Source organism: Callionymus lyra, chromosome 10 (assembly GCF_982586985.1).
Source record: "Callionymus lyra chromosome 10, fCalLyr1.hap1.1, whole genome shotgun sequence".
NCBI lineage: Eukaryota > Metazoa > Chordata > Actinopteri > Syngnathiformes > Callionymidae > Callionymus > Callionymus lyra.
Genome location: NC_141827.1, coordinates 21,560,449 through 21,583,712, shown reverse-complemented (window position 1 = coordinate 21,583,712; position 23,264 = coordinate 21,560,449). Strand labels below are relative to the sequence as shown.

Here is a 23,264-nt window from a genome sequence, read left to right as displayed (position 1 = left end):
TTCATCAAATTGTGTTTTACAAATATCGTAAAAAACGAAATACTTCACAACCACTGGATCGTGTGGCAGATTTTTCATCGACATGGGGCTCGTGCCTAATACAATTACTTTTAAATCTCGACGCCTCCAGGACGCACATGCAATCAGTAATGCGCCGCACGGCACAAAGCGTACTCCATCAAAACCAGTGTGCATGCATCATTGTGTTCGGCGCTTCATTGTTGTGCAGAGCGTGTGCTCGTCCTCTCGACTGGAACCTGAAACTGTTGCACGAGAAAAGACAATTAAAAAAAAAAAAGGCAGATGAGGCACGAGGTGTGGTCTTAACAGGGAGGCACGTTTTCGGTCTCTGCACCTGGATGAAGATTGTTTTACCGAGAGTTTCCTCTAAGGAAGGACTGTCGATAATGAGGAGAAGAAGACGATAGAATCGAAGAGCATCAATTCTTCTCTGCCAATGAACTCTATATCTTGTAGGAGTGATGAGCAGCATGCTAGAAGGGAGGGCAGGCGAGGATGGTGAAAAGAGAAATCTTCCTGGTTGAATACGCAATCAATTTGGCAGCTATCTAGACTGAGCAGCATCATCAGAAGATGGGGAGAGTGGGTGAGATCAGGAGTAAGAAAAAAAAAAAAAAAGCATACAAGAAAAGAGAGAACGAAGGTGGGAGAGAGCTACAGTGCAGCTTTGAGGCGTTCCATTATCCGCCAAACTCCTGCAGATTCCCTCTTCCCTCCTCCTCCCGGACAGAGGGAGAGAGAGCAACAGACAGGAGAGCAGAAAAAAGAGAGGGAGAGAAAAAGAGAGAGAGAGAGGGAGTCACGCTTACAAGCCAGCAAAGAGGAGACGTCAAGAGGAGGATCCACGGAGGGGAGAAGAAAAAAATCCTTCTCTCGCTGCTTCTGCCTCTCTTCGTGCGTCCGAGGAGCGAAGAGGAGCGAAGGGGGTTTTTTCCTGACGATTCCTGTGGCTGAATCGGGAACGAGCCGACGCGATCAGTGACAACGCAGCAGCCAAAGACGGCCAGAGAGGAGCCGGGATGCTTAACAACCTGACCGACACCGAGGAGGGGGACGGGGGAGCGCAGAGCCAGGGTGAGGACTCGTCGCTCTCTCGCAGATACGCTCGACATTTGCATGGCAACACAGAAGACGCAGATACAGAGATTATGTAATGCAGAAGGAAACTCACTACATGACTCATTTGCATGCAGTTTGCACAGCGGAATGGAACTCGCTGTCAATTATCATAGTCAGAGTGCGTGTGCGTGTGTGTGTGTGCGTGTGTGTGTGTGTGTGTGTGTGTGTGTGTGTGTGTGCGTGTGCGTGGGCAAATGTAATATTACCGTACCACGGTTGGCCTTCTTACCTCCTCTGCTGCAAGGATGTTGTGACAGGAATAGTAATGTGCTCACTCCATATGATGGACCGCGAATGTCAGGACTGCCATTCCTACACACATCCACATACACACACACACACCTACACACGCACACACACACACAAAACAAACATCGTTACCTCTCATGCATGCATGCCCTGTACACAATGTTTTCTGGTTCAACTCTTCGCATGCACACTCCCACAACATATGGCACTCAGTGGACGGAGCGGCGGTACTCTTGGACACACACACACACACACACACACACACAATGGGCCACTCACAATTACAGACACAACTGTCACTAATCCCATCGGCCCCCCCAGCTGTCAAAATCGGCCCTCCATCCAGTCCTCACAGCTCGACCCAATCCTCGGTCTCTGCAGGCTCTCGCGAGTAAACCTGTTGGTCGTGCAGAGATGTGAGGGGCTCTTATCCCCACAATCCCACCTGCCCTGGTAGAGATGCGAACCCTTAAGTGCCCGGTGTAGCCCGGAGTGATAAGTCAGAGATACAGGCAATTAAGTTCCAATTCCTCAAACACCGCTCTGTTTTTAGTGCGGAAAAATTCTCCCCTTAGCCCGGTGTTTATCTCCCATCGTTACTCTTCTACCGCCTTCGCTTTCATGTGTTCAAAATCTCCCCATTGTGTCAGCCCCTGGCTCCCAGGGATCCACCGGAGAGACAGGATGCGGATGAGAGAACAGTCACTATGCTGCGTTTCCTACCTGTGAGGGCTTAATGGTAAAAATAGACCAGCAGTGGGAACATGAATATTTAACTTAATGCGGGCATCTTTTTGTATGTGAGCGTATGTGGCGGCGGTTGTAAGGAGGATGGCGCGGCGCTCCATAGTCATGACCCGCTTAAGATGCAGTTCAAAAAAATGGAGTCAGGGTTGCCAATCTGGTTTCTTCCCGTGAGCCTCCGGTGACATGAGCGTTTGATCAAAACGCAGGATTCCACCTGAGTGCAGTTTTCGAGTGTGTGTGTGTGTGTGTGTGCTAATATGATGAGAAGTGTGCGCAGTTGTAGCTCATGGTTTTCCGAGGCTATTTTTAGATGTGGTGTTGAACAATTTCATCATGTTATGTTGAGCGATGGAGAAATCTCTCTTCATACTACACTTCTCCTCTTGTCATGTTCACACACTTTAAGGCACTCCAATCACGGCCCGTTCACATTTCAATTGAATTTTGAGTCGTGTGCAAACGCTGCTCCTGATTTCTTTAGATGCCTGACAGTGATATGCAACAATTGTATGAAGTAAAACACCATTAACTGCAACCCTGACTTTTCAACTGGTCTGACTTTGAATGTGAGGTTCGCTGTGTTTAACAGCACATTAGAGTTAAAAAATGTTGCACTTTGCTACGTAAAAAAGTGTTTTTAGTTTAACATAAAGCAGTTACTTTATGTTTATGCAAAGACCTGTGAACCACTTTCACGTCACAAACCACCGTTGAGATTCAACGTTTTAGAACCCAAACCTTTTTTTTATTATTTTCATTTTATTCTTTGAGAATCGCAAATGGGCGTTAAATGAGACGGCTTATATAAAAATATTGAGTTTCCTGAAAAATTCTTACTAATGCCATTGTCTCCCAATGGGATATTTTGTTGATTGAACGCTTCATGGGTCCACCTTCCAATCACCCATGGCTTTTTTTGTTGAGATTATAGTCTTGTCCAACAGGCTTTGGCGAGAGTACTTTCCTTTAGTTTTCAAATTCCGGCCTGATATCGTGTAATCTGCTAAGGTCAGTTGAAACCCATGTATGACATCCAGCAGGTAGAATGAGTAGCACTATAGAGTGCTCTGCTTAGTAAGCCACCAGAGACTTGGAGCTGTCATCCACCTCATGTTCAGCTTAGAAAGAACCAAGAGATTACAGTTCCTCTGTCGCCATGGAAGTGATCCTTCCGTCTGCTTGAAGTGGCTGTATAAAAACACTTGATAATTCAGGTCACAAGTGTGTCTGTAAGAAAATATTGATAGGGGTTGGTTTTGTATCATAAATGAGCTTTTGGGTTGGATTGAAACTCTGAAACCTTTTGTCACCAATGACCATGTCACCAATACACAACCAATTCCAACACTTGATAATGACTTTTTAAGGTCTGCCACCTTTACACACACGCACACACACATACACACACACACACACACACACACAAACACACACACAAAGACATGGGAATCACAGCTTATCTAATCAATTTCTCCACCAACCTCAATCACTCTGTTTAGTCATCATTTCCATGCAGAGACTCTCAGGATGGGTGGTCTTCTCATCTCTGCAGGAATGTCAGGATGTTGCTGATTGACACCCCCCCCAACCCCCCAACACATCCCCTCTCACACGCGCAAACACACGCTTTAACATTCCCTCGACTTGCACCTTTGACGCGACTAGTGTGTTTGTGTTGAGGCTCAGGGCTGCCGGGTGCTGTCCAAGGTGCTGATTTATTGCCTTCATTACTCAGCTTGGTTACAGCATCACTTTGTTTCCCGCTCTCTCTCTCTCTCCTTCTATCTGTGTAGGAGTTGGATAGTAGCAGCCGTCAGTATGAGCTCGGAATCATCATTCACCTGGACCTTAAATAAATATGAAAGTAGCAATTTGATGGAGCGCGGGGAGAAGAAGTCGCCGGTTGATGAAAAGTATTGATACGATACATTCATTATAGCAACCGGCATTATGCTAGCTTGAAACAAGACGCACTGATGAAGGGATGCAGGGGCGAAAAATTGGAAGGGCTAAAGCAAAAATGTGACGAGATAAACATTTATAGATATTTCTCAAAAGTGCATTTTAATCAGGAATATATATTTATTGTTAAACTTTCACTCCAGTGATGTCAGCTGCTGAAGGCGTTTCTACGTCTGTCGAGTGAGGCTGTTATATAGTCAAGTAATAACTGATGATTTATTTATTCATGCATTATTTATTTAGTGCACTTTTACACACACACCAAACTGCTGTTGTGGTTATTGATTTCAATATTGTCGCGCAAAGATGGATAATTAGAATATTAACGTATAACATAGAAATAAGTTAATATAAAATTTGGGATTTTTCTCCATCTTAAAAATAGGCTATTATTCAAAATTGTACTGAGTGAACACAACATCATCGATTAAGATACAGATTTCTTTTTTGCATTATCTTCACCTCAAGTTTCTATTCATGTCTAAATCTACATGGCATTACTTTTTTTGCAAAAAGTGACACTAAAGAGCCTCATTAAAAATGTTTCCCTTCTTTATTTTAAGCCAGTTTACAATATAGTGATTCACATAAACATTTTTTATATACAGTTGTTCAGTTTGCTGTGGAATTTTAAATATTAAGGGACTTCTTCCACTTCTTCCACTATCAAAAATAGCATTATCTTCTCCAGTGTGTATTTCCAAATATCTCTTCTCACAAGATTAAACACGTTATCCTGGAAAGGCAATTTGAAAGTGAAACAACCTTGTTTTTAAACTAGTACAAACTGGAACATTAATGGTGACGATTTAATTCAGCAGATTATTTAATATTTAAGTGACATAAAAAAATTAATAAAACAGTGTAGCTGTCAGTGTTACGCATGGTCAAGCAAGAATGATTTCATGCTGCTCAACCAGATGTTTGTCAGAGACGAATTGTCACTGTCTTTCATTTCTCATGTCCCTTCATTTCAGTGTTTCCAGTAAGAAGGGAAAGAAAGAACATTTATGTTTATATGTAAGAAATAAGATGTTTTGTAACATGTCTATTAGCATGATAATATGTATCCTATCGTTATAATCATGTTAAATCATGTACACTATATCCAATATTAAGTTTCATTTTTTCATTTTAATGTCTTTTGATAACTTTGAAGAAAGAAAATCGTGTTTAATGTCGGAAACGTTGAGCTCTCGGCTCAACCAGTGAATAGAGTTGTAGTGATGCTTAAGTTATAGCTGAGTGCATCATACTGTAAAACCTTCCCCTGGGATTTCGCTCGGAGAGGCCGTTACAGTGCGTGCCTGCCGTCATTATTCTCTGTCTGCCCGCCAGCCTTGCTGCAAACACTCGAATTGCCCTGGTTGTCGGAGCAAGATCACGTGAAACAAGCAATATTTTCAAGGTATTTCAAGTTTCATTAAAATTTTGGTAATGTACTTAACTAAAAAAGAGAATTGGATAATATCCTGTAAAGCATGTGCATTGAAAATAGAAGAACATAAGCACAAACACAAATAAGAAGTCAATACATATTTGTAATTATACATCTTGAATTAGGATCTAAAAGTAGATATTATCTTCACTTTCACTTCCCAGAAAATGCAAATTTAAAAAGTGAGAAATCTTAGTTACTAATCTATACAAAATCTCCCCAATAATAACACTATGCATTTCTATTCATTATTAAATTGATAAAACCATTTTCATTTTCATTTATTCATTATATGAATTATTGTGTAGAAGAAACCTAGGAAAAAGTACACCAGCAGTCAAAGAATTGACTTCATTCTTTATAACAATATTTAAATTAATTTAATAAACGTTAAATCCAACAATTCTATTATAATAAAATCTATAATTTCCTGTATAAAAAAATTATACTTCACCATATTGTTACTTTACAAATCTACTACGGTTGCACCCACTGGCAGACGTGAAGTTTCCGCAACACATTTATGAGCTTTTTTTAAAAAATTTGAAACAACGTCTAATTTGCGTCTCAAATAACCACCTACTGTGTATCAGTCGTATATTTTGTCGGCATGGAGATTATCATTTGGCTAATGGCTCCTAAAGTCTAAATATAGAGGGTAATTGCGAAGTGGTTAATTGAATTGAATGAATGATGGTAGGTATTAATGAAAGGCGAATACAAAGCCTTGGATAACATTCGGGGCAGAGGGATGGATTCATGTGCTAATTAGAGGATAGTTACCATCAGTGGTGGGTGTCCAGATATAATAGAGGCATATTCGCTCGCTGGTTTGTCAATTTAAAAAAGAAGAAGCAGGAGAGTGAAATAGAAGGCGAGAGCTCGCCTGCACTGCTTGTGATCGACTCATCATGTCCTGATTAAAAGCTGTAAAAAAAAAAGAAAAAGGAAATGAAAAGTCTTGTCTTATTAGGATCTACACAAAGACACACAATCCTTACTTTATGTAACACATGCTGGTTTTAATGGAATTGTTTGAGTGATTATCAGAAGCAAATGTCAAATATACATTTTTTTGTTTTAAATAAGATAGTTACAATAATTTACTCATGAAAAAGTCCCTGAAAAGAACTTGAATTATTGCAGGAGCTTTAAAAGACAACTAATGTGTTGTTGTAAGTGTGTCTTAAATAGATATTGGACCTCTATTGTATCATCAGTATGTGTCTGTTTGTACAAAACTCTCTTTTCATTGAATATTTACATTATAAAATGTGTTTAGGCCCCGCCCACTGAAAACTTTTTTTCTGGCGATGGATGGCTTGTCACCGCACGTCATAAATTCTGCAAGTCTCCACCTCCAAGGGACTCATTGTAAAAACAAATCGGGGCCTGATATTATCCGGCTGGAGGTGTGAAGCCATTATTACGTCATAACGGGCCCTCGTAACCTCTTGTTTGCCGGGATTTCTGACGGGGGAGAACTCTATAAAGTAATAACTTATATATTACTGACTTACTCCATCTTAGAGAGGAAGACTGCAACATTTGAAACATGTGAGCTAGGAGAGTTGGATTTTCACATTAGTTGCACTTTTAAAAGCTTGGTCTGGTTTGTAGAAACGTGTGAATCTTTAACTTTAATTAAAGCTTAAAAAAAGGCAAAATATGAACTAGAATGAATACAGTGGTTTTGGAGCTAAAACGTCTCAAACGGATGGATGGTTGTGGAAGAGAGAAAGATGACTGTTTTAATGGAGGAAGTAAGAGGTCAGTGGAAGGGAGGTGAATCCATAGATCACACTAAGAAAGTACGAGCAGAAACCTTCGTCATCGCTCTCCGGTGTCTCTCAGCCGAGCCCCAAACCTGCCCGCTCATATTATATAATTGATATAAACCTGTTCTGCCGTACAGTTTCACAGGGGACGGGTGTGTTTCATCATCTGGGTTTGTTTTGTGGGATCTGGAGAGCAGTGTACGACCCAGGTCCTTAGGAGAGATGAACAAGTGGGGTTCTGTGGGAGGTTTGTGTATTAAGGTCAGTCTATTCCCTTCGCACTCCGAGGTGTGTGTTATGTTTGTACTTAGACAAGAGTTCTGTGTGTTTCCAAAACGTTGTAGTTGAAGCAAATGTCATGTTAATAATTGAGTGGAAGGCAGGATGTGCCGTTTTAAATACATACCGAGGTGAATGTAAATGAAGCCCAAATACATATTTGAGTGAGCTACACGTCCGTCTTAAGTGGAAAAGCTGGTCGACACACTCGGCTGTTTCTGGCTTCGCTTAATGGTTGCAAAATGTTCAGGGACACGTGGCCGGCTCGTGCACGGTCCGACGACTTCTGGCCGACTGGGAGCAGGCTGCCGACGACAGATAATCATAGTCAAGGTTTTTAAGCACAAAATGTTAGTCGGTTGTAAACACTGAAAATAATTTGTTGCCCACAAAATGATCAACAGAAAATTCTATAAATTATTTTGCCAACAGTAGTAATATTACATATTTTTATAAATAGTAAAATCATATTATTTAAACAGCTTATTACATCCATTTCATTGAAACACTTTACAGTAATATATGTACAAATGGACTTAAAAAACTATTTTATCTACTGAAAAGTCCATCAAAATTATAAATCTTTATGTAGAAAGATGCACAAAAATCAGTTCACCAGATAAGACATAAAAAGATGAAAAAAGTTAAGCTGTTAATTGAATAAAATGAATATCAAAAACAAAAAAGTGACTTAAATTGATTATAGTTATGCCTTTAAACATTTACGTTTAACCGTTAATACCAGCTTCAATGTGCTGTCGTGTTTCATTTTGACGTGTTTGCGCGACAATAGTGTGTCGATAACGCTCACGTGCTTCCGTCGGTCTGCTACATTAAACAGACTTCACTTTCTTCCCGGCCTCCCGCAGAGAGCCCGGGTCTTTAATGAGTCTCTCAATTTCCAGCCTATTTGTCGTTACGGTGAAACGGACTGTGCCAGGAGTGGGAACCATAATGAAAAGCCACCTATTGATTTCCTCTCACTCTATTTGCTCTGATTTAGCTGCTTTGTTGCTAAGGCATGCCTTGGACCCTCCGTACCCGCTCGTCCCACCGGCACTGCGATCAGTCGTCGCACTTACTCTGGACACAAACACCTCTGTCGCTTCAGGTGCACCAAATGAGATTCTAAGATGGGGAACATTTGCGTGTGTGTGTGTGTGTGTGTGTGTGTGTGTGTGTGTGTTTGCTCGTGATCCAAAGCTTTTATCGTAGAGCGAAGGTGACTCACCGGTGACTGAGAAAAGTACTTCATCAATATCACATTGAGAGATCAGACTTGATAGTTTGTAATTAAACATGGATTAATAATACATTTCTGTTCTACTCTTTACATGTAAAAGTTCTTTCCTCAGTTTGACATTACCTACCTTAAAGTGGACCAATTATTTCAAATGTTGACATCTTCTCTCCAAGATGCAGCAAGTCCCTTATCATGACCATGTTTTGAAGTTATTACATTATAAAGTGTTCCACCGTCTGAAATCCCTGCGAAAGAGAGGTTACGGCAGCAGATTCCATTATGACATAATAATTGTTTCACTCCTCCTCCAGTTGATACAATAGAGGTCCAAGATCAATATAAAACATACTAAACTCAACAGATAGCTTAACTTTAAAGGCTGAATCAAGGATGTCAAATCTGATCACAATATTTAAACACAGTCGAAGTTTTGGGTGAAACATAAAGGACTTATTTTACAGAAAACAAGATCATTATTTAAAGCTAATTGTAGCGTAAAGCTTCTCTTTTGTGTATTTCCCCTCCTTCATCGCTGACTCGTAGCACAAACTGTTTCCCGTCTTTCAAATTATACTTGAACGTCAACAGGCTTTTAAATGACAAATCTTGTACACCATAAATCAATATTCAGTTAAACCCAAGCCCTTTTCCACGTGAGCCACTTGAAATGATCTGGTTTCACGCAGGTCAGAAACATTAATGTCAAGTCAAATCTTTTTCATTAATTCTGTAATTGTGTCGTTAACCATTGACAAATGTATTTCTGGTCAAATATGATACACAAGCCTCGAGATTAACATGGAATTATTATTCCTGGCCTTAGAACATATGAGCTGTTGGGATCGAGGATGTGTTTCTAATTGCCATGGTAACCTGGGGGGAATATATATAAATATGTATTTGAATATATTTTATATAATGATTCTCAATATATGTTAACACAAGTGAGGGCAAAAATACCCAAATATTGTTTCAATACTAAAATATTTCCGTTGATTAACAACAAACAAAAGCCTATAATTGAACAATAAGTGTAAAGGCAAGGGATGACAAGTAAACAAACAGGAAAACAAAATAAAATGTGTTAAATTCAATTTCAAATAAATCAGTAGGTGGCGCTCTTTGTTTATTGGTTCAAAGCCAAAGATATGAAAACCCAAAACTACTTAACATGACTGAGATGTTGGTTGTTTATTTGTTCATTTGATGTTTGTGCGTGCAAACAAAAGGACTTTATTATCGCCCATGTACGGTCAGTGGGGCAACGTTTTTGTGACATAGCAAGGCATTATGGGAGAGGCTGGACACTTTGACTGTACACGCTCACTGTGAATCTATGGTTGTAAACGAGCCGGAGAAGGGAGGCTGGAGGGGGAAGCTGGGGTGCTTCCTTTTACTCTGTTGCCAGGACTCTCCCAAAATAGACGTTTTCTTTTTCTTCACACAACTGGAGTTACTAATGAGGCAGATGGCAGCCGACCAATATCTTACGTAAGTGCGTCATCGCTCGCGGCTATGTTCAGATGTCAGCTCTCGACACTGAAGGATACGCTTTAGCAAAGAAAGAGATTATTTTCCCCAGGTGGCCGCATGACATGTTTGCACTTCCATCAATTTGTAGTATCACGAATGATCGGAATATAGCAAACACTTATTATAGAGGGGTCTTCACCTTCCTCCCCGAGTGGCTAGTTGTCCGTATGTGAGGCCATATTGGAAGTATAGACACGATAGGCTGGATTTTTAATGGTCTGGCCAATTGCACTGCCAAAAACACGACACTAATTTACCATTTACCACAAAGTAATTTGTTTATACAACAAGTACTTGCAAGTTGGCGACATCCGGGTTAAACGGCGTGAAAAGCCTTCAAAGATTGTTAAAAAAAAAAAAAAAAAGTCCTTATTTAAAAGTGGTCACTAGCTTCTCCTGGTTTGGTGATGGACTGACAAAAGGGGGGAAGGTTGTTGGTATTATGATGTTTGCAGATGATGTAGTGATTTTTCGTGAGAGTGAGGAGGATAAAGTGGACATTAGGGAGTAGGTGTGAGTTCAATGGAGGTGAAGAAGAGAGTGCAGGTAGGCGGAGATGACTGAGGCTTCAGAGTAGCAACAGGAGTTTACGGCGTAGTTTATAGTGAAACCATGGCTATCGATAATCCAAAATGACATTTTAAAAAATAACTGAAGTTAGTTTTCTATATCTTCATCAATTGTGTTGACTATGACCAGCAAACTACGGTAGAAGAAACTCTTCTGCTCTCACAGAGACTATAGAATCCAAGCTGTAGATGATCTGTGTTTCCCCCGATGTAAAAAGATGGCTTCAGTGTTTCTCCTTCATTGCCTCAACCAGCTGTCCACTGTCCTATAAAGCCTGACACTAATTATAAATCTGCTCGCTGATGTGACTGGCCGCATTAAAGCCCAATGGTCTGTTTGTAATTTAAGCTTTTATGACGAAACGTCCGGCTTATTCCCTTTTTCCTTGGTTGGTCTCCAACCATTAGGGCGTGTGAAGAGCCATTAGTGATATTACATTTTGTGTGGAATTAGTTGGGTGGAAGGTTTGAAGGAAAGACTATTTGGAGGTTTTTTAGATCCGCGTTTACAATTTAGTAAATCTCTCAGTGGATGTGTTTTCACATTTCACGGGTTTTCACATCGGTAGCAGAGAGAGAGAGACAAGAATCACATATGGAAGATGCTAATGGATACAGTTAAAATTATATTATAGTAATATTTTAGAAGTTTATCTTATTGCTAAGCTAAGAAGCCGATACTTCAGCTCTTCTAGGAGACATTGAGTCTCCCTCGAATGACTGGGCTCCCCACCTTATCTGTAAGGGTCCAGACACCCCACTGAGGATACTAATGTCAGTCCAAGGTTAAGACCAAAAACTTAGACATTACGGATTAAAAGTAATGTCAAGATTACAAATAGACGATGATCTTCAAACCAGACCAACTCAAATTTATTGTGAATCATTTTGCTTTGTTACTTAATTCTGAAAACCATGTTTTACACATCAAAATGTATATTTCAACTTATATAACTTTAGAGCTGAACCAAATTGAATACTTTGTTTTATAAATCAGATCAGCTCATTATTTAAATCTTTTTTAGTCACTTTTTTTTAACAGCGATGCTTGGATTAATGGGGAAAATAAGTATGAAGGACATAGGAATGTGGTGACAGGTGGCAACCTTGACTACAATAAATTGCAAAATGCAAAGTATAGAAAATATGTTTTTAGAAAAATAGCTTGCTCTTATGGTAGTTTACTGCGCCTCTCTTAAAAAAAAGAAATAATCAACTAAATAAAAGCAGTAGTTTAAAAAAAAAAATCCACTTTAACATTCTCGCTCTGAACGCGTTTACAAGAAGGATGTTCACTCTAGATACGACAGTAATTTCTCTCAAAATCATGATCCCAAGAGAATTCTGGGTCTATTTCAGAGTTTCTTCCATTTGGTTCCATTTACTTCTTTCGAAATCAGAATCAGAAATTGTTTAAAATCAGTGTAAAGTGGTTGATAATGTAGTATAAAATAGAATAAATAAAATAGAATGAGAAAATAAAATATAATTACATGAACTAAGTGACCTTTAATTCAAAGTAGGCATATAAATGTAATTAATGTAAAGAAATATATATTAATTTATATTTAAATAACTTGAACTGAAAGATGCTGCTTATTTTTCTAATTGAAACAAAGCTTGTGCTCGAGTTGCATTGAGCTTGAGGTTGTCTTGATGAATGTCAATGTAGACGCAACGAATACTATTTATTGTTCGACACCTACATGATGTACCATAAATACTTTGTGGCTATTTTGAATAAACTGGTTATTTTAACACTGCACTCTCAATGTTTTAAAACAAATCATGTCATTCTAGAAATGAAACAAAGCCATGAATTGTTTCATTGAGATTAGAAAAAAAAAAGACATTTTCTTTTACTTGTCATCCTCGTCCGCACACGCTCGCTTCCTCCCGTTTTTTTTTTAACCGCCTCTGAAGCTTTTTTTTGATGTCATTAATTGCACTTCCTTTCATGCCGCCGTGTGTCATTTGATGACATTGTTGCTGATCAAAAGGGCACGAGGACAGAGGGAACAGGCGGACAGGACTGGAACAGATGTGATGTGTGAACCTCCCTCGTAAATAGGGTCTGTGATTGTCGGCTGAGCTGCACACAGTCGTAGACAAACAGCGGTGTGAAATGAAAAGGCTCCGGCAGGCTCCGACTATGTGGCTGAGATTCTTCTCCGGCTGCAGCACTTACGTCTGTATCTCAGGCTTATCTCTAAACATGTTACACCGTTTCTTGACGGGCAGCGATCAAGCGCCGCTCACTTTATATCATCGTAGTCGATCACCGTCATTCGGTCCGGCACTTAAATGCACCTTGGCTAAGTGGACTCATGGATGTAATGTGTAATCTGGCGATCCAATATTTATGCGTCTCTGTATGTATTTCATGCATCATTCCCCGAGGATAGCGTCGCCCCCGGCTAGGCTGACCACTTAGCTCACTGTGCGACAACATCTCTCTCTCTCTCTCTCTCTCTCTCTCGTTCTCTCTCTCCTTCCTGTTGACAACGGCTCATTTGACATGTCATCCTAACACTTGGCCAAGCGCGCGTGTCGGCTGCTGATATGCCTGCATGAATAGAATTTCATATTCCGCCTCGGCCCGGAGAGCCAATGAGCGTTCTCGGTAATTGGAAAATGAACCGGGCGCCAGTCGAGGCCCTCCACAGGAGGACACGGCCACTTGCCCCTGCGTCCAGACATTCAATTTATGTGTATCTATTGTCGCAACATTTGTCAGAATGTAGCAACTTAACCTGAGAGTGCTGGGGTGATTTTTACAAGGGCTTTTATTTGGTTGAGGGTGTCCGCTTCTACACATCTTCAAATACCTTTTAGCGGAGAAAGAACAAATCTATTTACTATAACATTTTTATTTTCAAGTTAACCACTGGGTGCATGTTAAGATGTATTAACACATCGAAAGACAATTGTAAATAAGCTTATTATGGGGAGAAGACAACATCTTCGTTCCTCCCACAAGCCAAAGATGAAGCTTCATGAAGCAGTGTCATCACTTTCTGACATCAATAGATGGCGATCTTGGCTTAAAAATGCCTGGAGGATTTCACAGATGATACAGTAAAGAATACTATCTATTGTTCTCTCGAAAATGAATTTTGTCAGCCTATCAATACCTGATGGGTCTTGATTGCAGCGGCTGGAGAATAAATTCAGCTCAGCGCAGCAGTAACCCTTTGAAATAAAACAATACATTGATCACATTTCTGAACTATAGATGCAATGCAAACACAAACGAATGATAGGTGAGTCTGTATATGTGTACTGTGACAAACCTCATTAGGCCCCCTCGTCTCTCACCCCAACTAGCTGGGATAATCTTTTCGCAATCGCAAATAGAAAACTTCATAAATAGATGTACGGATACGGCTACATGACAACCCAGTCCAAGCTAGTTCACAACATTTATACTGTTAATAAATCTTTCAGTCTTTTAGTCCACGAGTTAGATACAGCTCCCTTGGACTCACTTCCGTTGCATAAAGATGTCATTGATGTGTAAATTAAAAATCACATCTTACACAGAACAGTTGCACGGATGTCAGCAACAATCTTTTTCATCTGTCAGTCATTATAACAACTATACTTTCTTTCACTTCCCCAAAAGGGCAAGTTGCTTCATACATGTTGCAGTATTGAAGAGCTGTGACACAAACCACCCTTTTCTGCATGCATTATTCTCATTTTATGGTCTTTATCTTTCAATAATGCATCTTTATACTTCATCTGAGGGACATGAAAGCTCTCAGTCTTGTAAAATAGATGCCCTTATGCCTTCTTTTTTACCTTATAATTCATGATCCATCAGTTAAAGGGTTTTCCGATTGCGTCAAACATTCGAGTTGCACTTTTTTTTTTTTTTTTATCCGGCAAGTTGAGTCTGTTCCCATCAGATCTCTGTCCATTTGCTCGGTGCCACATCTGAATGAGAGAGTTCGACACGTATGCTCCCGTCTGTGAGAATAAAAGCTTTCCGTGACCTCTATCCTGTAATCCCTGAACCTCGACTTACCCCCGCTGATCCCGTCTCATTTGCCATCCACCGTCTTCTCCTTTTTTCCTGACAGGGTTCGTTGTCCAGGATGTCTAGATTATTAAACCCAACACATTTAATCCTCTCACCCTCCTTCCCTGCAGCTGCCTCCCAGATTGGTCATCAAAGCACTTCTCTTCTTCGATTCGGTTAAGTTCAGGACATCCGACGGCCTCTTTTTCGGCCGCAGGAAGTCAGCTTTGCAACAGCTTGTCTTTTTGGTTGCCTACATGGAAGCGACATTTATAAAGCTCTAACTGACCACACTGCTCTTGAAGTCTGTTTCTTTCCCATTCATTTCTTCTTTTCATGTGGTTGTTTTGGCCGGTGCTGCACCTCCTCTTCCCCGCGGTGGCTTGGCCTGCCTTTGGACCTGATTACTGCAGCTTGTCACACATCGCTTTAATTTCATTACTCGCTCGCGAGCTAAGAAGCCTTTGATATTTGCGAGGCACAATATGCAGGAAGGGAACACAACAGCGGTGCTGGTGGAATTGAAGGGGGCGTAGGGATACTGTCACTTCAAAGGACTCCCCAGCAGATGCCTCCAAACAACATGGCGCCCAGGTTAGCTTATATAACACTTCGTATTGGGTTGGTTAGTGAAAAGAATGTTAGTTTATTACTGTGTTGGAATGATGATATAGCGAACCCTAAATAAAATGATCACTCTCCAATGGGAATTCAACCCTCCACTTATTCAGTACTGAACATCACAGGCCCTTGAAACCATTCTTAAGGCCTTGCATACAATTTCCTTTCTTTTCTAAGTCTGACACTATCTGAGGAAAACCCTGAACTCATTTTCCTTTTTTTTCCGTGGGGAAAAAAAGACTTTTCTAAAACAAATGGTGTCCAGAGTAGGATGATACCATAGCAAGCTTATGTCCTTAAATGCTATCAAGGAAAAGGATAAAACTTAAATTCCAAGTGGAGTATGAGGTCATTGTGAAGACAAAGATAACAAAAAAGCACAACGTTTTTTTGGGAATATCTCAATTGCCAAAGTGTTCGCTATGTGTCTGTCTAAAAAACAATTTAAATCAATAAAGTTTTACCTTACCTTACCTTACCTTATAAATAAACAAAATTAACCACTTCAAGAAACATCTTACGTTTTTATTTTGTTCAGGCTTTTCCTCGATTTTCTGGAACTCCTGTTGTGTTATCAGTTTTATCTTGATCTTTAAAGTATGTACTTTATTAAATATTGTTTTGATTGTTTAAGCGCTTTGTGACCCTGGTCTGGAAAAGCGCTATACAAATAAAAATTACTTACTTACTTACTCCGCCCCCCCCAAAAAAAGAACGTAAAAAGTGTTCGATTTGAGATGATTCAATTTTTTTTGGGAGTGTTTCTGTTACCACCTGGATCTTTAAATCTTTTGAAGTATCTGTCAAGGATTTTTTACTATGGATTATATTATTTGGATGATAAAAAGTATTGAACTGTATCTGAAACCTTATCAGCTGTTTTCGTGGCGCCTCATCACTACGAAAAGGAGATTAAAAAACCCTCTGGATAATGATGTTGATAGATAACCGCTGACTGCTGCTGTGTTTGTGTAAAAAGGACTCCTGGTGGTTGAAATAGAGCAGTCAAAATGCAGTGCTCAGAGGCTCTATGGCAGCTGTCAGCCTTGTAGCTGTGCGCAGCCACACAAACAATCTGTGTGTGTTTTGGGCTCCAAGGCATGACAAGCCTAATGTTACATTCGTGGCCAAACCTGGACTGACTGAATGAGGTCACCAGATTTATATGTGAGACTGTACTTATGCAAAAAAAAGTACATCATTGCAGGTGAGTCGGGCATCCGTGGTACAAGAAGACACCTTCTACTGCAGCCAATAGAAGGGCCCCAGATGGTGGAACGGGTTGCTAAATATTAATGAGTTCTGGGGTGGCCCTGGAGTCGCTTATTTTGCGGCTGCTCTGGCAGTGTACGGCCAAATTCAATCTTGTCCGAAATATTAGTGTCAGATGGTTTGAGCGAGCCGTCCAGCATTCTGCTGCAGAGAAATACATTTGGACCATCACTGTCCAACTCTAGGTCCATTACTCAACAGATACCTCCTGAAATAAAAAACACAAGAAACATACTTCTGCGTGCCCCAGCAATCCACAAAGATTCAGTTAACCAGATATAATCCGCTCAAACCTAAGCTTAGGTGGTCGGTCATATTTCTGGACCGGAGAAAAAAAACAAGAGAGAGATAGAGGTAAAGCAAGCGCATGAAACTCCGTTCCGTATCCTCGCCCTCATGGCTAGTTGCTATAGCAACATGACTTTGCGTTCTCTTTCACCTGCCGTTTTTTGATCAATGCTTATTCTTCACGCTGTTTTACAACCTTCTTTTGTTCTCAAAAGGCCTCGCCAATGCAGGGAACTTCTCTGTTTTTCGGTGTAGAAGTGGAGCTTCGGTGTGTGTGCCGAAAAAACAACTAAATGAGAAGACAAAATACTCATTGTGGTGGGATTTGTTTTTTCTTACAATCACTTTTAACAATCCTAAAAAAAAAAGGCTAATAACCATTTTTAAAAAACCTTGTTGCCACCCCAAGAAGTAAGAAGAAGCTCCACAGACTTCAGGGCCAATAGGCATCCTTCATTTATATAAAGTAATGTAAACAGGAAGTAGGATGAAACAGGAAGTTGCCATACAGAATAAAAGCAAATAAAAGTTACTAATGCTTTAATCCATTAAACTCTTTTGTTGCAGGTCTGTTTATATACATCTAAAGTCTGGAGTCTCTCTTTTAAAAACTTTTATAATGTAAGCAGAAGTATCTAAAACATCTCTTCCGTAAAGTGCTTTGTTAATAGCCGGCCAAAAATAAGAGACCCGACTGACTCCAGCAGGAAAATTAAAGGTGAGCGTCGGAGTTTAAAAATAGGGGTTAGCTGTAACTGCCAGGGACACTCTGCTCTCCAGATTTGAACCGTATGTGTGCGTTATAACCTTCATTATGTGGACCGTGTTTTTCCTGGAATTGCACCGTTCTAATTAGACAGTTTTAATCAAGCTCGTGAAGAGAAAGGCTTGTGTGCAGGGGTGCTTGGGTAATGGCTGTATAGATGGATAGTGACAGTCGGTCCTGCATGAAGAAGCGAGGCATGAAGGGAGGGAAGCCTGTGGTGAAGCCAGCCGACCATGATAATTCATCTCTCACGTTAAAAGTGCGTCTCTGCACTGAAGTCTGCATGTCGCTGTGTTCATCACGCCCCGTTTCTTCATGTATGTTGACGACGAGGCATGAGAAGCAACTTGGTTTTTGTTTCTTGGTGATGCTTTACGATGTCACTTCTGGCAGGTTTTTTTTTTTTCCCGCTTGCAAACGTCTTGGCGAGACCAGACAAAGATTTCCCAGAGAATGGATTAGCGACGGAGTGACACATAATGACTCTTATCACAGGATGATTCAGCCATGTAGATGGATTATTAGAATCTCTTACATATTCTTCTTCTTCCATTATCTCGCTGAGAGGACGTGTTTCATTAGAGTCGTTACGGATGCCGATTGAGGAGATGGAGGGCGAAAAAATGAATGTCAAAGCAAATAATATTGTAATTATCCTGGTATTCAGCGGTAATAGGAGATTAATCTGGTAATTCCGCCACACGCCTCCGCAAGCGCATGAGGGATCCTAGTGATATTTGTTTAAAATGATGATGAATTTATGTCATTATTTCTGAAATCATTTGTTTTAAGTTCCTGTTTAACTGATCAACTCTTTGAACAATTGTGTGCGATTAATCTGATTTTACTCGAGCTGCTTTTGTGTTGCAAATGTGTGTCATTATTGCAACTTGCAAATTAAGATTGGCCAAAAATGAATCAATGCCACCACAACGCAAAAATGCAGCTGCAACCATAGGACAAATGCAAAAAAACACAATTGCCATACACAACACAGAAGTTTACAACAATAGCACAACAAAAGAGGCACAATTGCAGCATAATCTCAAATTATTGCAACCCAAATGCAGCACAAACACAATGAAAGGGCAACACAACCCCAATACAACCTTAAATGAACAACAATAGCAATGCAACCACACTGAACTGCAACCATAACGCAACCAAACTGCAACAAATGCAACCCAGTTATAACAACGGCTAATCAAAAAACAACCACAATGCAATCCAACATCCAACACAACCAAACCACATCGGCAATTCAAAAGCAACACAAACAACCCCCCAACCAAAACTGCAATTCAACCCCAATGCAAAAGCACCAAAAATGCAACTGCAACAAAAAACGGAAAAGCAACCACAACACAGAAGTGTCAAAATGCGACGCAACTGGAAACACATCTTGACCAAACAATAATATAGCAACCAGAATACAACGCAATTGAAACACAATTACGATTCAGCCTCACCGCAAGCGCTACACAACTCCAGTCTACTGTACTTTAACTTTAAAAGAGAATTAAGGCAAAAATACCAGTTTATAAATTTCCATTCAAGTTAAACCAGTTCTGAATAGTACAGAGTTAACATGTTAGTGTATTTAATAATTAGTTTGAATGCATTCAGATTTGTCTACCTAGAACCTTACCCAAACCCTAGAAAACAAATGTTCTTAACCTATTAACAGATAATATTATATTCCTTTAAAAGCTCTAATTGTTGCAGTGCATGATGGGATTTGTGTGCCTAATAATAGGACTAATTCAAAATGTTTGCCCTTATTGTGGCACAGTTTAAATCCTGATGACTTGACCATTGTGACACAAAAATGTGTTCATCATCAACATCACTTTATCTCATGTGAATTAAGCTAATTGTAACACTTTACGCGGCACGAAGGGAAACAAGCTATCGCTGCATTGTTGTCTTTATTAATGCACGCGCCAGGACAGGGTGACAAAATGGTCGCGGCTCATTAGCGCGACATCTGGACGGGTCATAGGAAGCTGCCAGGATGCAGGAAACAGGACGTGTCGGGGAGGCGTACCGTCGTCGTTGAGACCCCATACATATGCATGTGCGGGTCACACGATCACGCTCACGAGTGGCACTGAGAAGATGGTGAAACTGCAGCGTGGTCATATTTTAATAACAGGAAACGAGCGTTCATCTCACCAGATAAGAACACAACACACAGGTTGTTGAATAATGGACGAGTGACTCAACACTTTGTTGTCGTGCTGGTCCCACGGTGGATTCATGGAACAAGGGCAGAGCGGGATTGAAAAATGGTTTATTCTGTTATTATTGCTGAGAGTTTAAAAAAAAAAAAAAAAAAGACCCAAAAACCTTTGAAGCCCAGAAAGCTGCTCAAATCCAACTTCACTGCAGCATCGATTTGGTTCTTCTTGCAGAGTAGAGATAATACAGCTCTCTGCCCAGTCAGATAACACACTTATGGCTGCACACACACACACACACACAAACATGCACACACACACACGCAGGCACACGACATGCTGAAATTCACAAAAAATATATCCAACAATAAACACTAAAGAAAATCTAAACACAGAGAATTGAAATACACAAACAGGTCATACACACACTCACAATACATGTGGACATGCATACACACAATGCACACACCTATTCATGATACACTGATACACATGACAGTGATCACTTAACAGTGTGATGATAACACACACATCTTGACCTACACTAAGGCGCATACAAAAATAGAAATGTTGTACAAACCTACGGTTGCAGACACTTAAGCGAGGAAACATCCTCACACACATCAGGACACGAATGACACAATAAAATACACACACTCTCTTGGTGGACCCCCATTAAAACACACAACACAAAATACACAAACTTAAACAAAACTTTTTAACAAATACACCTGAAAATTTCACCAACGCACACAATGATACAGACACACTTATGTATATATAGAATAATAACAGAACAAAAAAATGACACACTCACATGGGGGACCCCCACAAAACACACAAACTTAAAAAAAACTTTTGAACAAATACACACGCAAATTCCACCAGACGCACACACAATGCAGCGATAATAACAGTCACTTACACATCACACAAGGACACAAAGGACACAACGACACACTCACATATTCGGGACCCCCCACAATAAACCTTAACATAAACTTAAACAAAAATAAATTTCACCAATGCACACAATGATGCGGACACACCCAATGCAAGAATAACTCACTTTCACATCACACACATGGACACAAACAACACAATGACACACTCACTTTGGGGACCTTAACCTGTGGACAAATATACAATATCTGATAGCAACACTGTTGTCCAGCAACAATAATTAATTGTGATGAAAGTTATTTTAATACTTAAACACTTCAGTTTCCGGACCGCTTACCTTTGCCATATAGTCGGGGCAATAGACGGTGGACACCATTAAGAGAGTCCATCACACGGCACGTACACAAATGTACACAAATGTGAGATTAAACTACATTCCAAACCCAGCATTACCTCAGCCCGGGTTTAAACTCGCAACCTTCTTTCATGCTGGAAAATATGGCAAATATGTGATTTGTGAATCTGTAACTTATTCCTGAAGATAATGAGATAAAAGAGCAGAAGAAGGTTTGTGTTGCAGCAGCTCCGGCTCTTCAAGTCAGCAGCAGCAGCAGCAGCAGCAGCAGCAGCAGCAGCTAAATAGGTCACACTGCAGTCTCCAGCACAGAGGAGAAGCAGCAGAAAGAGAGAAATGAAAGGGAGCGATGACGAATTCAAAGTCAACGAGGGTTCTGCGGATAAGATAGTACAAAAAGATGAAAGAATGGCATGAGAGAAAGGAGTCGAAAGGAGGGAGGAAGGAGCTCGAAACTGATGGAATTCGCCGCAGAGAGACACGGCGGCTAACTGGCGACGTGGAAGCCATGTCACGAACACGGAGCGGCTGATTAATAGATGTGGGTTTTAAGAAGCGGGACGATGATGATTCGGCTGCCGGCGTGCGACGGGGAGTGAAGGTTAAGAGAGGAGTAACGCCGTGTACCCCGGGGACGAGGCGAGGTGGGATGAAGGGAAGGTGCAGCTTTCTACATCCTGATCCTGTCGCTTCTATGAAAGAAGGAACACGTACATCTGCCGAGGAGAATCAAACAAATACAATAAATACAATACGATGAATTCAATAAATCCATGTTTAGCAAATAAACAAAGACCAGATTTCAAAATGTTTTCTTATTTTGATAGTTCTGAACAGAGCTTAACGTGTGAGCAGCACTAGTTAATAGTCACAAAAGTTAAAGATGAACCTTAGAATCGACATTTATTCGGTTCTTAGTAACTCTATCATCCTTTCATGTAAATATATTCATGTTTTTTTTAGGTATTTTGGTCACAGAGAAGTTAACTTCCTGTGGTAGCTAGTTCCGCTAATATTCACACAGTCAAATCAGTCTTCCCATTCATACTACAAGTCCCATAATGCCCTGCAACAGTTAAAGAGATAAAGGTTTGAGTTCAGTTTCCAATTTGACATGGTCGTCACTATTGTTGATTCCTAAGTACATCAGTGCCGTGATCTGAGCGATAACTCTTGATTTTTACAAGGTAATCATACTCGAAATCTATACTTTTACTATTTCCTGTTTTGCATTATGTATTTCAGATTAAAAGCTCAGTGTAATATTAGTAATTGTTGATTATACTTTTAAAAAAGCAGAGACTTAATAGTCTAGTCCGAGAGAGTAAAGTCCACTAAAGTAATTTCCAGCTGCTCTCTGTGTAATTCAAAGGGATTCACTCAGATTTGTGAGATTCAGCAATGAGTCCTACCTGTTCCCAACGAACTTATTAACTGCTGAAATGCTCCATAAGTTCTCTTATTCTCTTGGTTCTGCTGAAAAAAAATGTATCTCAATAACTGTTTATCTTAAGGATTCATCTGTGGGACTCTCGCAGATATGTAGGATTCATCAATGCCAAACTTACTCTAGATATTCAAAGCCCCCCCTGGTGTTCACCAGCTCTACGTCATGTAACACATTTTTAACGGCAGAAGTCAAACAGTAGCTGCGATGCTAAAGTTAAAATACATCAGATAGTTCCGAGGAAGGAGACGAGGCTTCACTAAAGCGCTCGTCCCTCTGTGGCTCGGCCTCCTCAAGGGCACCGGGGAGGAAGGCGGCGGGCAGAGATGGATGGTCGCGGGGCTGGCACACCACAAGAGCTGCGACACACATCTGTAAATGTGCCACAGCTGGAGGGGCCGATAAGAAAAAAAAGCCACATTTTTCTTTCCGGAGAGAGACGCGCCGGGGATCCATTAGGACAATACGAC

General features: G+C 40.4%; 1 protein-coding gene across 2 annotated transcripts in view; it reads left to right on the top strand.

The window, feature by feature from the left end:
- The first annotated feature begins 612 nt into the window (after positions 1-612).
- The window catches only part of slc12a5a (solute carrier family 12 member 5a), a 102,517-nt gene continuing 79,865 nt past the window's right edge, over positions 613-23,264 (top strand). For both annotated transcript variants that reach the window (XM_087801689.1, XM_087801688.1), the window contains exon 1: positions 613-1,095. In XM_087801689.1, coding sequence (XP_087657815.1) covers positions 1,041-1,095 — 55 coding nt within the window. In that variant the 5' untranslated portion in view covers positions 613-1,040. The remainder of the gene's footprint in view (positions 1,096-23,264) is intronic.